This window comes from Periplaneta americana, chromosome 11 (genome assembly GCF_040183065.1).
Source record: "Periplaneta americana isolate PAMFEO1 chromosome 11, P.americana_PAMFEO1_priV1, whole genome shotgun sequence".
Taxonomy (NCBI): Eukaryota; Metazoa; Arthropoda; class Insecta; order Blattodea; family Blattidae; genus Periplaneta; species Periplaneta americana.
The window spans coordinates 111,503,229-111,518,416 of record NC_091127.1 but is presented as its reverse complement, the minus strand read 5'-3'; the positions used below and the strand labels follow the sequence as shown (position 1 = coordinate 111,518,416).

Here is a 15,188-nt window from a genome sequence, read left to right as displayed (position 1 = left end):
AAGCACTTCCAACTCCGTTCTCCATTGCTGACTACACAAATTTGTTATACCTTCATATCTCATTTAAAGAACTATAAATGTGACAAATTGACCATAGTAAAATGGCTTCTGATTTCACAAAGTCTTTTATCTCTATGGCCAATAAGACAATTTGTGTGACATCTAGCGGTGAAATTCATAAATGTCTTCTCAAAAAACAACTTCGATCGGCGCAGTAGTAACGTAATAGCTGACGCTAGAGTCGCTTATGTAGCTGTCAGGTCAGCTGGTTAGTGGACTGTGAGTATGTGCGGTTCGTACGCATAAATGCAGTGTCAGTGAGTATTATTTGACTTTATTGTGATTGTGTATTTGACTGAATCTTTCAAAATGTTTTCTGGACTTACAAACCAAGTGAGTTCCTGGATGGGTGGTACTGGTAAAAAAGAAGGAGATCCGTCTAAATCAGAGGACGAAAAACTGTCCTCTCCCATAACAGAAATTGATACGGGTAACAACACAGAAGGCGAAAAGAAAGATGCGAGGTAAGGACTGTTCTGTTTAATTTATGAAATGTGTTTCCTAATTAGAACTCTCGTTGATGTTACTCTTTATGTGTGCCTTAAACATTAACTATCCTCAATTCCAACTACCGTATGCTAGGTTAAGGACTACATAATAACGATGTTTTGTGACTGAATAGGATAAAAGTAATTAAACACTATGCAGAACATATAATACCGATATGTACAGTAGAAGAGGCCACAGAAAATTATATTATGCAACCTAACGGGTGCATTGTATTCTTCACCTGACATAATTAGGAACATTAAATCCAGACGTTTGAAATGGGCAGAGTATGTAGCATGTATGGGCGAATCCAGAAATTCATGTAGAGTGTTAGTTGGAAGGCCGAGACGTAAATGAGAGGATAATATTAAAATGGATTTGAGGGAGGTGGGATATGATGATAGAGATTGAATTAATCTTGCACAAGATAGGGACCGATGGCGGACTTACGTGAGGGCGGCAATGAACCTGCGGGTTCCTTAAAAACCGTAAGTAACCTAACAGGTTCCAATATATACATGACAGATTTCTTACTCAGCAAGGATCACTAAAATTGATGCATATCTACACTATTTTTGAGTTACGGTAACATTTATATTTCAATTTTAAGTGTAAACTCTCTTAGAAATTCTTGAGTCTCTATAATGAAAAACTAAACATTCTTGTGTCATCTGTGTTTTTGTGGATATGTTACTTGAGTATTAGAATATTATGTACTGCAATATTTGACCAAGTTCTTGTAAGTGGGTTCTATGAAAGCCTTTGGATGATTTTCCCTAGCCTTGTTCTAGTCATTGGGCTTATTCTTTGTAACTTGTAATGATAAGATTCGAATATTTTATCAGCACACTAATAATTCTGTTACTTAGTTTTTACGAACTTTTCGTTTTTAATGGAATATGTTTAATGTCCTTAGGAATTGACTGTGTATTTCTCTGCTCATTTTACAGTGATTAAATTTAACATACCCAGTTGTAGTAGTAGGGTTTAAGAAGAGCGCGTCAGATACTGTGGCTATTTGAGCCCTTATCTAAAATTCTTAATAAAACAAAGACATAAATAATATAATAATCAGGGTGCTAAAAGAACTAAAAAGCGTTGTCAAGTAAAACGAGGTATAACATACCCATGAAAAGTTTTGTGGTTAGAGAGTTATTTATAAAATAAGTTTTAAATCCTTAGTTTAGCAAGTAAACGCTCAAAGGTTCTCTTATTCTCAACATTTCAGGCACAGTAGTATACCTTATGCCCATATTTATACATGAAACTTAGGCTAAATAAAACAAAATGGAAAATAACCTCAAATCTAGATACAGGGTTCCAAAAACTGCACGTCTCCCTAACATTGATAGGCTTGCCCGAAATATTTGTGAGCTCTTGAGCAAAGTGAGTTCATGAATTAGGTATTGGTTCAAACAATTTGACTACATTTCTTGACTTTTAACCAGAATGATTGTGCAACTGAGGTAAGCCTGTGTGTGTGTGTGTGCGTGCGTGTGCGCAAGCGCGCAAGTATGTAATTTTTACATATATCACAAAATTGGCCTACTTTTAATTCTTGAGCTCAAGAGTAAATTACTGTTTGTGTGAGTTACTACCAGTTGACTGGATTCCTAGGATTACATACTGTAAGCCTACCTAATAGTTTAAGTGAATTGCAAGATGTTTTAGTTTTCTTCGTGCAATTATATTCGTAACTATTGAATTTTAGGTGGAAGTGCGTACAGTATTGTCGATGTTGGCTAAGCCGAAGAACACGCCCACCAGTTTCATTCCTAAATTCTCGTATTAAACGCGAAATACTCTCTACTGGTATAGTCTGAAATGTTGTTGTATTAAAATAATAATTGAATTAATGCACATAAATCATTGTCAGTATTAATATTGGTAATATTTGATGATTAATTTTTACTTAAATGTAATTAATTTGTCTGTTAAAAGTAGATGGTGAATAAAAAGTTAATCAGTATGAAGTATGGACAACATGAAATCGTGAATTGATCAGAATTGAACATGGCGAAGTTAATCTGCTATTTGACTTTATCATAATCTGAATTTTAGACATGAGTAGGCTACTGTGACACTGAAAGAATGCAATTTAGATATTTTTAGCTTTGTTAGAACCGAAAAAGGCTTTAGCACGTCAATTTTCTACGCGTTTATGTTTAGTCTTTTATCATTGTATCTGCAGATGAAATTTTAGAATTTGGAAGAGAAGATCCATACGAATCCATAATGTATACTACAAAATGGCGATGTGATGGATCCTTATTTCTTTCCGAATGAAAAATTCCTCAAATAGAGAATTTATTTTTAAAAGTTCATGACGATCATTGTCTCCGAAGGTGGTTGTGGTGGTAATGGTGATGGTGATATGGCATTTATGTGATGCAGCCACTTTACCATAATAATAATAATAATAATAATAATAATAATAATAATAATAATAATTTATTTATTTATTTACTATTATTTATTGTGCTGTACAATAGCCAGAGGCCAATAACAGTTCAGCACAAAGCATAATTAATCACAATAAAAGTGCATAAAATAATTCTTACACATAAAAACAATAATTAATTAACGACAATAATGACATTGAATAGACAGAATAAAATGGATGATTAAAATACATAAAATAATGGCAATTAAAAGTAATTGTAATTGAAAATGAAAGGATGGAATCATATAAATGAATAAACTACAAAATGATATAAAAGATAACGAGAATAATATTGTAATACATATTTAAACAAAAGACATAAATTAAACTGATATAAAACTCCAATGTGTACATACTACACATTAAATGGATCCAAGTTAGATCCATGCAGATTAGCGTATTTTATACATCTGCAGACCGGAGAGAGAGATTTAGAATTTCTATTGTAAAACATTTTATGAAATCTTAAACCCTTAGCAGGAATACGAAGACTGATATTGCTTAGGAAAGATTCACAATCAATATCACCCTTAAGGACTTTACAAAAAAATAAATAATCAAGATCTTGATGTCTGGCAAATAAACTATAGCAATTAAAATATTTGTAGTTAACCTCATATATATAATCATCAGAATTACGTAAAAATCTATAAGAACACAAATAAATAAATTTTCTTTGAATATTCTCCAGCTTAGTCGAGTCGGTGGAAGTAATGGAGTTCCATACAACAGATGCATATTCAAGCTTGGATCTGACCAATGTATAGTATAAAATTAATAAACACATAGGGGTAGAAAAAGAATAAGTTATAGATCTAATTGAATCAGTGAGTAGAAAAAGGGAATAACTACTTTGAACCCAACTTTTCAGGAAACAAAAAAAAAAACTTTCTACAGCTTTTCTGTTAAGTTTGATTTAAATGTTGTCAACAGTAAAAATGTTCACTATTGTTTGTAGTATATATATTATTATCAAATTTTGCTCTATACCTTGTTAATATTTGTATACAAGTTTTTTAAATTTTAAAACTTATTTCCTTTTTCCACTCAATAATCATACACTTACTTTATTAGCTTCCTAACCTCTCCTCCATTTTTTTTTCTTCTTTAAAAATGTATATAAATGATTAAATAGGTTAATAACGACTTCCACATTACAATTTTATGGAAAAAAATATACAGGGTGAATCAAAAGTCTAGAACCATATAAATATCTTCTATATGCTTGATTTTCGATTGCTATATGTGTTATCAGTATTTGTAACACCAAATGCTCTACCAGTGACACATTCGATTCTAGCTCTCAGCTATTTTAAAAGCCGCCATTTTGAATGCAACTTCGAAATTTTAAATGGAAAGGGGGTCATGTAGATACTCAAAATCATGTGAAATTTTCTGAGAAAAACAATGGTGCAATCCGTTTTGAGATATCTCTAATCGTTTTCAAGTTATTTAAAGAAAACTGTAATAATGACACAAACATTAGTTACTGCATCTACAGATATTTTGTAACATGGTACGGTACTAAGGAGGCTTTGGAAAAGGTGCTTTTATGCAATTCTGGTAATTAACTTTTCCTGCTTTACTGTTCGGTTAATCTGTGATAGTCTCAGTGCATTGTTGTGATTATTTGAAGCTTTCCTGTAAGAAATTTCTTGATGGCATTATCGAAAGAGGAAAGAATTGATATCATTCTTCGTTCTGGTAGGTTAAGCCACAGAAATGTTGCAGCAGACTGAACGAACAGTTCCCTAGACATTAAATTGGTCGACGTGGACCAGTAGAATGGCCGACCATGTCTCCAGATTTAACACCTCTTGATTTTTTCTTTTGGGATTACATAAAGAGCTTGGTAGGATGAAGAGAAAATTGAGAATGTGAAACATTTAATGAAATGTATCGTTGAAGCCTGTGCTAAAATCACCCCGGGAATGCTACAAAATGTTCTATCCATATTCTCAATTTTCTCTTCGTATATCAAGCTCTTTATGTAACCCCAAAAGAAAAAATCAAGAGGTGTTAAATCTGGAGACCTGGTCGACCATTCTACTGGTCCACGCCAACCGATCCAATGTCCAGAGAACTGTTCGTTCAGTCTGCTGCAACATTTCTGTGGCTTAACCTACCAGAATGAAGAATGATATCAATATTCTTTCCACTTTCGATAATGCCATCACGAAAATCAAGAAATTTGTTACAGGAAAGCTTCAAATAATTACAACAATGCATTGAAACTGTCACAGGTTAACCAAACAGTAAAGCAGGAAAAGTTAATTACGAGAATTGCATAAAAATACCTTTTCCAAAGCCACCTTAGTACTGTATCATGTTACAAAATATCTGTAGATGCAGTAACTAATGTTTGTGTCATAACTTGAAAACTATTAGATATATCTCAAAACGGATTGCACCATTGTTTTTCTCAGAAAATTTCACATGATTTTGAATACCTACATGACTCCTTTTCCCTCATGGTATGTGTAGAAAACAGACGTGTTGTTAGAAAGATTATGAATACAGAATATGTACATTCAAAGCTTGCGAAGATAAAACATCATTCTCCTGTACAGGAATAAAGGGAAGTGACAAGTTCTGCATGTAGTCCCTTTGTTTACGTGTATCTGTTACTTCATGTAGCTTATTATTAGTTTATTATAAAACGTTTTTCAATATTAGCTGTAATAGAACAGCTGAGTCAGCCCTGGCACAATCTTGAGTGGAAAAAGGGAACTACTACAGAAGTTATTTCCTTCTTTCACTCAACACAGAACAGACTTGAGATTTTACTCGGATAAGAATGCTAGTAATATTCCCTTTTTCAGTTCATCCAATGGGTCTATCATTGAGGAACAAAATGGCTATCTCAGTTCAATTTAGCAAAAAAATGTAGTTATTCCCTTTTTCCACTCACCGGTTCAATTAGACCAAACATTCTTAATGAATGGGTATAAATATATTGCACATGATCATGGGAATATATCAAGTAAGACACCAAGATCTGTAATACTATCTTTCCTAGTAATTATGACATTATTAAGAGAATAATTAAATTTTTGGGATGTAGTTTTACGTGAGAAGGAAATAGCAAAAGTTTTGGATTGGTAAATTTTCATTCCATAGTGCAATTGAATTAATATGAGTTTGAAGAATTTGACAATCAGCCAAACTACTAATTTTAATAATAATAATAATAATAATAATAATAATAGACGAGAATTTCATGCACTATAAAATCCCAAAATATGCATGCATTCATGCACTATCAAACTATAAAACATGCACAAACAAGCGGAAAATACATTAAAATATGCACTTTCATTTTTGTTTCAAATTTCTTATGTAACTTCACTTTTCTTTGCACAGTTAACAACTAACATCATTTCTAAATTGGCTTCTATGAGGTTTCTGCGCTTGTCAATCAATATATTTTTGTATGCAGAAAATGACCTCTCCACATCGCCAGAAGTTATGAGTGCAAACTTGAATAAACCTTTTTCTATTTAGTTCTTTCTTTCTTCACTCATGATTTCTGAAGCTAAAATAAGAGACATAAAAATCGAGAAACTGAGGTCTCCACTCAAAATCATTAAAACATGCATTTAAACGGAATATGATGTATATTATATGCATGATTAAGCTAAAAATGGTTTAAATATGCATTCTGCATGTTTTTATCCCCAAAAAGGCCAAAACATGCACGAAAAAAGTACACATATTTGGAACCGGAAAGTAATGAATAAGTACTAATTTTGAGCAATGTTCTATAAAAACATGCATTTGCCTGGAATTATCGTCTCTAATAATAATAATAATAATAATAATAATAATAGTAATAATAATAATAATAATAATAATAATAATAATAATAATAATAATAGACGAGAATTTCATGCACTATAAAATCCCAAAATATGCATGCATTCATGCACTATCAAACTATAAAACATGCACAAACAAGCGGAAAATACATTAAAATATGCACTTTCATTTTTGTTTCAAATTTCTTATGTAACTTCACTTTTCTTTGCACAGTTAACAACTAACATCATTTCTAAATTGGCTTCTATGAGGTTTCTGCGCTTGTCAATCAATATATTTTTGTAGGCAGAAAATGACCTCTCCACATCGCCAGAAGTTATGAGTGCAAACTTGAATAAACCTTTTTCTATTTAGTTCTTTCTTTCTTCACTCATGATTTCTGAAGCTAAAATAAGAGACATAAAAATCGAGAAACTGAGGTCTCCACTCAAAATCATTAAAACATGTATTTAAACGGAATATGATGTATATTATATGCATGATTAAGCTAAAAATGGTTTAAATATGCATTCTGCATGTTTTTATCCCCAAAAAGGCCAAAACATGCACGAAAAAAGTACACATATTTGGAACCGGAAAGTAATGAATAAGTACTAATTTTGAGCAATGTTCTATAAAAACATGCATTTGCCTGGAATTATCGTCTCTAATAATAATAATAATAATAATAATAATAATAATAATAATAATAGTAATAATAATAATAATAATAATAATAATAATAGACGAGAATTTCATGCACTATAAAATCCCAAAATATGCATGCATTCATGCACTATCAAACTATAAAACATGCACAAACAAGCGGAAAATACATTAAAATATGCACTTTCATTTTTGTTTCAAATTTCTTATGTAACTTCACTTTTCTTTGCACAGTTAACAACTAACATCATTTCTAAATTGGCTTCTATGAGGTTTCTGCGCTTGTCAATCAATATATTTTTGTAGGCAGAAAATGACCTCTCCACATCGCCAGAAGTTATGAGTGCAAACTTGAATAAACCTTTTTCTATTTAGTTCTTTCTTTCTTCACTCATGATTTCTGAAGCTAAAATAAGAGACATAAAAATCGAGAAACTGAGGTCTCCACTCAAAATCATTAAAACATGTATTTAAACGGAATATGATGTATATTATATGCATGATTAAGCTAAAAATGGTTTAAATATGCATTCTGCATGTTTTTATCCCCAAAAAGGCCAAAACATGCACGAAAAAAGTACACATATTTGGAACCGGAAAGTAATGAATAAGTACTAATTTTGAGCAATGTTCTATAAAAACATGCATTTGCCTGGAATTATCGTCTCTAATAATAATAATAATAATAATAATAATAATAATAATAATAATAGGCCTTCAAAATGTATCTGGCACATCCTAATGTAACATTAAGTAGGTAATTACTTCAAGAGAGAGAGAGACTGTTAACGATAAAAGTAGAGTAGGCCTGTGCCCTTTTGGCGTCATAGATTTCGATGATTTTGTTACGGATGGTAGGGAAATCAAGTAGGCTAAAGCAACTCCAAATTGTACAGCTCTTAAAGATGACCGATCTATTGGCAACGAAAGTTGCAGTCTGCCTCATTTTCGCTCAGTTTATTCACTTTCCTCCGATTTCCATGAAGTAACTTAACCGTGGTGTTTTACATGAGGTATCCACAGTACAATTTACTTGTCAGTGCGTAGACGTGCGACTGGTAGACTAATGGGGAGATCCCGAGCTTAAGAACCCTTTACTTTATCCTTTTTTCATTCTGTTTTATCATCATATTAATCTACGTATAGAATAAATTATCCTATTTTATGTACTTGATTTTTGTGTGCTGCAAATTATACAGAAAGATAGTTATACATGTCCTTAATGCATTGCTATACCGGTACTGTGAACAATACGAGCATTTCAACAATACTCGCCTGTCAGAAGTCACCGAACTTTCACTGACTTTTGACAAGTACAAAGTATCATTATAGCGCGTGATGATAGGTCTAGTGACACATTAATTTTAGTATTTATGATAAAACCGATTCGAAAGTGGTCACTCGATCATAGGTTTCAATGTCATGTTTAGGGCCAGGATTTATACGCACAAAGTTTGACATATGCCTAATAAACAAAAGGGAATATGCAAAATCCAATTTTTGTAGGGTTTACTGTATTCCTAAAAAACGGAATATTGATGATATGTCAGGTTGACAGGCCTATGTAAGTTATGCTTTTTTACATTAAAGTTCGGTACTTAATTTTGTTTACCTTTTTTCTGGTTGTAAAACACAGCTAACAACGTTTCAGGGTTTTCTGTTATACTTTCAGGGGCTTACGAAAGGGAGGAGTTACCGGATTTGAAATCTGCCCCCGCTTTGAACTAAAAAAAAATGACATACAGTATTTAGATCTGAGTATTTTTAAATCCATAATAGAGTAACAAAATCTACATAGACATACGGCATAGTCCTCCTACCCCTCCTTCAGTATATTCATATTGCTAGTTTCATTCCTCATCCTTGGTGAGTTTCATGTTCCATTATTGTGTTTAAGAATTAAATTTGTTTCAATATATTTTATTGTTTCCATGGATTTTTCTTTTATGTAAAGTGTCTTACTCAGTGGCAGAATTTTGTCAAGGGAGGATCATTATTAAAATTGTTTACAATTTATATTATCGGTAGTTTAAATTTGGTAGAATCCAAGGAAGAGTCCCTGTTTTCCCGATGGAAAAAGAGGAAGTTGGATGACGTAATAGGCCTATATGACGTGTGCGTGGGAAGTGTATTCTTTTAGGGATTCTATCACTTTGAATAATTTTGCAAGAGTCGTTACAAACGAACGCACTAACACAAACCGCACACAAAATAAAATAAAATAAAATCACGCACTTGACACTCGGACTGCTGATGCGCCAACTGAGAATAAGTGAAACAGAGAAAATGGTGCGGGTGATAAGAATCGGGTATGTAGGAATATTTGGGAATGCCTGTTGTTTTGATTTTTTCACTGCTGCCCTTATATACAAGGAATTTCCAGCCATCGAGTAGTCAACAAAAAAAAATACTGTGTGCTGACAGCCAAACGATCCAGATTATTATTATTATTATTATTATTATTATTATTATTATTATTATTATTATTATTATTATTATTTTACAGAATGTGTAAATTCGGAGATTTACGCAACAAAATGCTAGAAATCTGAGCTCTTTGTAAAGTAGGCACAATAATACGGTATGCGGTAAAATAAAAAACACTGAAATGATTTATTCATCTGCTGTCCACGTTTCCCTAGCAACGAAGTATTTATTTATTGTAGGCCTATATAATAGTTTGACATAATTATTGTGAATTAGGTGTTGTCTTGATTTCTGCAATTACGGTTCTCACAGCAGAGGAGAAGGTGTTTATTGTCGAGCATTATTCCCGGTCATACCTACGGAGTGGGGCGTCAGAATGGGCCGAGCTTGCGCCACGTTTAAAAGCAGTACCAGGAGCGTGGCACCAAATAACACAACAATGTTAGCTGACGTCGAGAAGTTCCGTCGTACGGGATCACTTATGTCGCCTTGCATGATATTAATAAATTATCTTGATGTTCAAATTATGTTCGTAATTTCAGACCGGAAATAATGCTCGGCAATAAACACCTTCTCCTATGTTGTGAGAGCCATAATTGCAGAAATCAACACAACACTGAATTCACAATATGTCAAACTATTATATGCAATAAATATTTCGTTGCTGGGGCAACGTGGACAGCAGATGAACGATAATTTCAGTATTGTTTTGCCGCTTTCTGTATATTATATTCAGGAACGTCTGAAATATGCAAAAATATGCACGATTATCATTGCATATTCGCAGTTACCTGTCGAAAATATGAGGAAGATAAATTTAATGCATGAACTAGAAAGAAGGTAGTTTGAAACTTTGTGCCAATAATTCGGAAGATCGGATATGAGTGTTGTATAATACTGTATGCCTTTGCTATACAGTACTTCTTTTTACAGCATTCGTTTCTATCCAAAACAAAATCATAAAACTCAGTTATCTGGAAGAAGTGACCTGCCCCCTACCCGAGTGGTAAGAGTCACTAAAGCTACATCCATACTGTTAATTTTTTCATGCGCCTACGCTTGCAATCTGGGAAGAATATTGAAAGAATTGAGTTTAAAACTCACTTTCAATTAAAATGCATGAAGATTTTGTGTCTGCATGGTGTACCGTTTTGAACGTCGTCTTCACTACGTAAATATATTAATTAAACATCAATCTTATATTCATTGCTTGAGAGGTGAGAGGCCCGTCTCGCACAAATCCGGACTACACGAGAGATAGTGAGTGGTTTCTATAACTGCGAGATGCGAGGTCTGCGCATCACACAATTATAGAAACCACTCACTGCCTCTCGTGTAATCCGGATTTGTGCGAGGTCCACCTCGCACGTCGCATGCGTCGGTTCAGAAAAGCCAAGGCTTTAGGGTACGTTGTGACGAGTCGCGGCTCGTAGTTGGCTCTGAGACGAACCCGCCCCCCCTAGAAACATTTAAATTTAAAAGTAAATTTTTAATAATTCAATTTAGAATTCAAGTAAATGGAAAACGTTTCGCAGTACTACTTTGTCCATTCGGTAATGACAGTCAACATAGCTAGTTGGAAATGTTTATAATGGTAGATGTTTTTCAGATATGTAGTAGATCGCAGGATCTAACTAAAGACTTGGTTTTTCTGAACCGACGCATGCGAGATGCGAGGTGCCCGCCTCGCACAAACCCGGACAACAAGATAGATAGTGAGTGGTTTCTATAACTGTAAGATGCGAGGTCTGCGCACATCGCAGCTATAGAAACCACTCACTATCTCTCCTGTAATCCGGATTTGTGAGAGGCGGGTGTCGCATTTCCCATCGCGAATGCGTCGGTTCAGAAAAACCAAGGCTTTAAATCTCCAATTTTCTCATTGTAACAGAACTTGGAGTATTTTGCTTCTCAATTCAATAAAGGATCAGATTTTTATGCCTAAGCATATCTCGCCAACCCCTACAGAATTTCACATATAGTAGCTTACAGTAGATTTTATTATTATTATTATTATTATTATTATTATTATTATTATTATTATTATTATTATTAAACGTTCAAAGTAAAAGCAAAAGTCCACACCTGTGGAGTAACGGTCAGAGCGTCTGGCCGCGAAACCAGGTGGCCCGGGTTCGAATCCCGGTCGGGGCAAGTTACCTGGTTGAGGTTTTTTCCGGGGTTTTCCCTCAACCCGATACGAGCAAATGCTGGGTAACTTTCGGTGCTGGACCCCGGACTCATTTCACCGGCATTATCACCTTCATATCATTCAGACGCTAAATAACCTAGATGTTGATACAGCGTCGTAAAATAACCCAATAAAATAAAAAAAAAATAAAAAAAAAGTAAAAGCAAAGAGTGGATGAACCCCTAGTCTCGAAGCTGTCTCACTGTACGATGGATCATTAATATTGACTTTTAGCAAAAACACTGTGACAAGATTAAAGAATGTTCATTTGTTAACAGAAAATATGATAGACCTATGGCTTAAAAGTAGTGTGGTGAGATTTAATCGATTAATCTAGTCGATTGATGGATCAATTTCTATTGTAAGATTAATCGATCAAAAATATTTAATCGAATAACAGTCGATTAAAATTAATCGGTTGAAGTTTATTTAATTATTATTTTGTTAATACAAACTCATACTAAAAATTCCGACAGTAGTCCTCTCTCGGAAATTGCTTACTTAAAAGCACAATGGTACTGTTATTTTCTAACTGCAAAACAGGTAGCGTAGGGAAAATCTTTGCACATACACTTCAGAAAGAGTTGGAGATATGAGGACAGTGACCTAGTCTACCTCTAATGAAAGTTGAAACACAATGCGAAACCCTTATTAAGTTTTATGGTTTTCCAAGGAAACTTCCACTTTGTTGTCAGCTCATCTTCCTAGTATAAGAAATACATACTTTTCTGGGATTCGTCCCCTTCGGCCCTTATAAAATAGCCATGTCTATAGGCTACTGTGTGCAAGCGAGAGCATAACTATCTTCTTTTCTTTATAAAATCCGGTAATTCGATTACAATAGGGGCCAGTCTTCTGTTTTGATCGCTGTATTTTTGCAGTTGCAGTTTCTGTACTGAGTTTGTATATGAAGGTTGTGTGTTTAGTTTGATAAAGAAAAAAAAATATGTGAAAAGCGTAAACTCCATTATGTCATATGAGAATTTGAGAGGTAAATTCGGTGAAACGTTTGGATTTAAATTGAACGATCGTGGAGAAGTGTTTGACAGAAAAAAAGGTTTTTCGTGTTTAGTGCTGCAGGAAACATTGTTACTAAACGTAGAGCGGCACTTAATTCGGAGCATGTGAATGCGCTCACATGTTTAAAATCATGGGTGAAGCAGTATTAACTAATTGAGTCTTCATACTTTCGCTATTTATGTTTGTCTCAAAAATTTCCGGAGAAATTGACACAATAAATTATAAGCCTCATAATAAATATGTTGGTAAATAATTAAAATAGTTGTTTTGTAATATAACGATACAATATATACAGATATACAACATTTAATACTTATACCTATCACCGAACAAGTTAAATTCAACAATAATTGTGTATTACAGTATATTAAAACATTTTTTCAAAACGATCAAAACTGGAGTAATCTATCGATTAATCGATTAAATTCAAATAGTTGATCGATTAAATATTTTGATCGATCAACAGCACTACTTAAAAGGCAAATTTATGAACATGATCGTCAGGGCACCAGGCTACAGTACGATACTGTAAGACAGAGGCGGGCAAAATGTTAGGAGCAAATTGATGCAGTCTACATGACAACAAAATGACAAGGTGGGGAGAAAAAGAAATACAGCACTGATATCTACGGTTGTTTTTGTTTTTCGCTTGGTGGGTAGCTTGATTTTTAGGCATAATAGATCGACTATTGATCAGTTTTGTTTGAATTCGATAGATATTGGAGAAAAAATGGGAGTATAAGGGTACAGTACATCAGTTATTCATAGATTTCAAAAAGGCGTATGACTCGGTTAAGAGAGAAGTATTATGTAATATTCTTGGTATTCCCAAGAAACTAGTTCGATTAATTAAAATGTGTCTTAGTGAAACTTACAGCAGAGTCCGTACAGGCTAATTTCTATCTGATGTTTTTCCAATTCACTGCGGTCTAAAGCAGGGAGATGCACTATCACCTTTACTTTTTAACTTCGCTGTGGAATATGCCATTAGGAAAGTTCAGGATAACACAGAGGGTTTGGAATTGAACGGATTATATCAGCTTCTTGTCTATGCGGATGACGTGAATATGCTATGGGAAAATCCACAAACGATTAGGGAAAACGCGGAAATTCTAATTGAAGCAAGTAAAGCGATATGGTTGGAAGTAAATCCCGAAAAGATTAAGTATATGATTATGTCTCGTAACCAGAATATTGTACGAAATGGAACCATAAAAATTGGAGATTTATCCTTCGAAGAGGTGGAAAAATTCAAATATCTTGGAGCAACAGTAACAAATATAAATGACACTTGGGAGGAAATTAAACGCAGAATAAATATGGGAAATGCCTGTTATTATTCGGTTGAGAAGTTTTTGTTTTCTAGTCTTCTGTCAAAAAATCTGAAAGTAAGAATTTATAAAACAGTTATATTACCGGTTGTTCTGTATGGTTGTGAAACTTGGACCCTCACTTTGAGAGAGGAACAGAGATTAAGGGAGTTTGAATATAAGGTTCTTAGGAAAATATCTGGAGCTAAGAGGGAGAATGGAGAAAGTTACACAACGCAGAACTGCACGCATTGTATACTTCACCTGACATAATTAGGAACATAAAATCCAGACGTTTGAGATGGGCAGGACATGTAGCACGTATGGGCGAATACAGAAATGCATATAGAGTGTTAGTTGGGAGGCCGGAGGGAAAAAGATCTTTGGGGAGGCCGAGTCGTAGATGGGAAGATAATATTAAAATGGATTTGAGGGAGGTGAGATATGATGGTAGAGACTGGATTAATCTTACTCAGGATAGGGACCAATGGCGGGCTTATGTGAGGGCGACAGTGAACCTCCGGGTTCCTCAAAAGCCAGTAAGTAAATAAGGGTAGCTTGATTCCAAGTATTGTGGGTCCCTATCACCACGGCATGGCGCGTCCTCAGGTTGCGGTTCGAGGAGACTGCCTCCAGATATGGAGGGTAGCTGTGAGTATATTGAATAAGCAGCCGTGGACAGCCGATGAGGGGTGGTCCTCCAGCTTGGGGGTTGGACGAAGGACTAACAAGCCATCACCGTAAAAAATAGCTTGTTACGAAACCTTCAAATAAGTCTCGGAAT

The 15,188-nt window shown here is 34.1% G+C and overlaps 1 protein-coding gene across 6 annotated transcripts in view; it reads left to right on the top strand.

The window, feature by feature from the left end:
• Positions 1-213: 213 nt before the first annotated feature.
• Positions 214-15,188, top strand: part of Sap47 (Synapse-associated protein 47kD) — a 680,382-nt gene continuing 665,407 nt past the window's right edge. For 3 of the 6 annotated variants that reach the window (XM_069839891.1, XM_069839887.1, XM_069839890.1), the window contains exon 1: positions 225-524. In XM_069839891.1, the coding sequence (XP_069695992.1) occupies positions 370-524 (155 nt within the window). In that variant the 5' untranslated portion in view covers positions 225-369. Of the gene's footprint in view, positions 525-15,188 lie in introns of all 6 variants that reach the window. The other 3 variants (XM_069839888.1, XM_069839889.1, XM_069839892.1) reach the window with 3 other exon arrangements.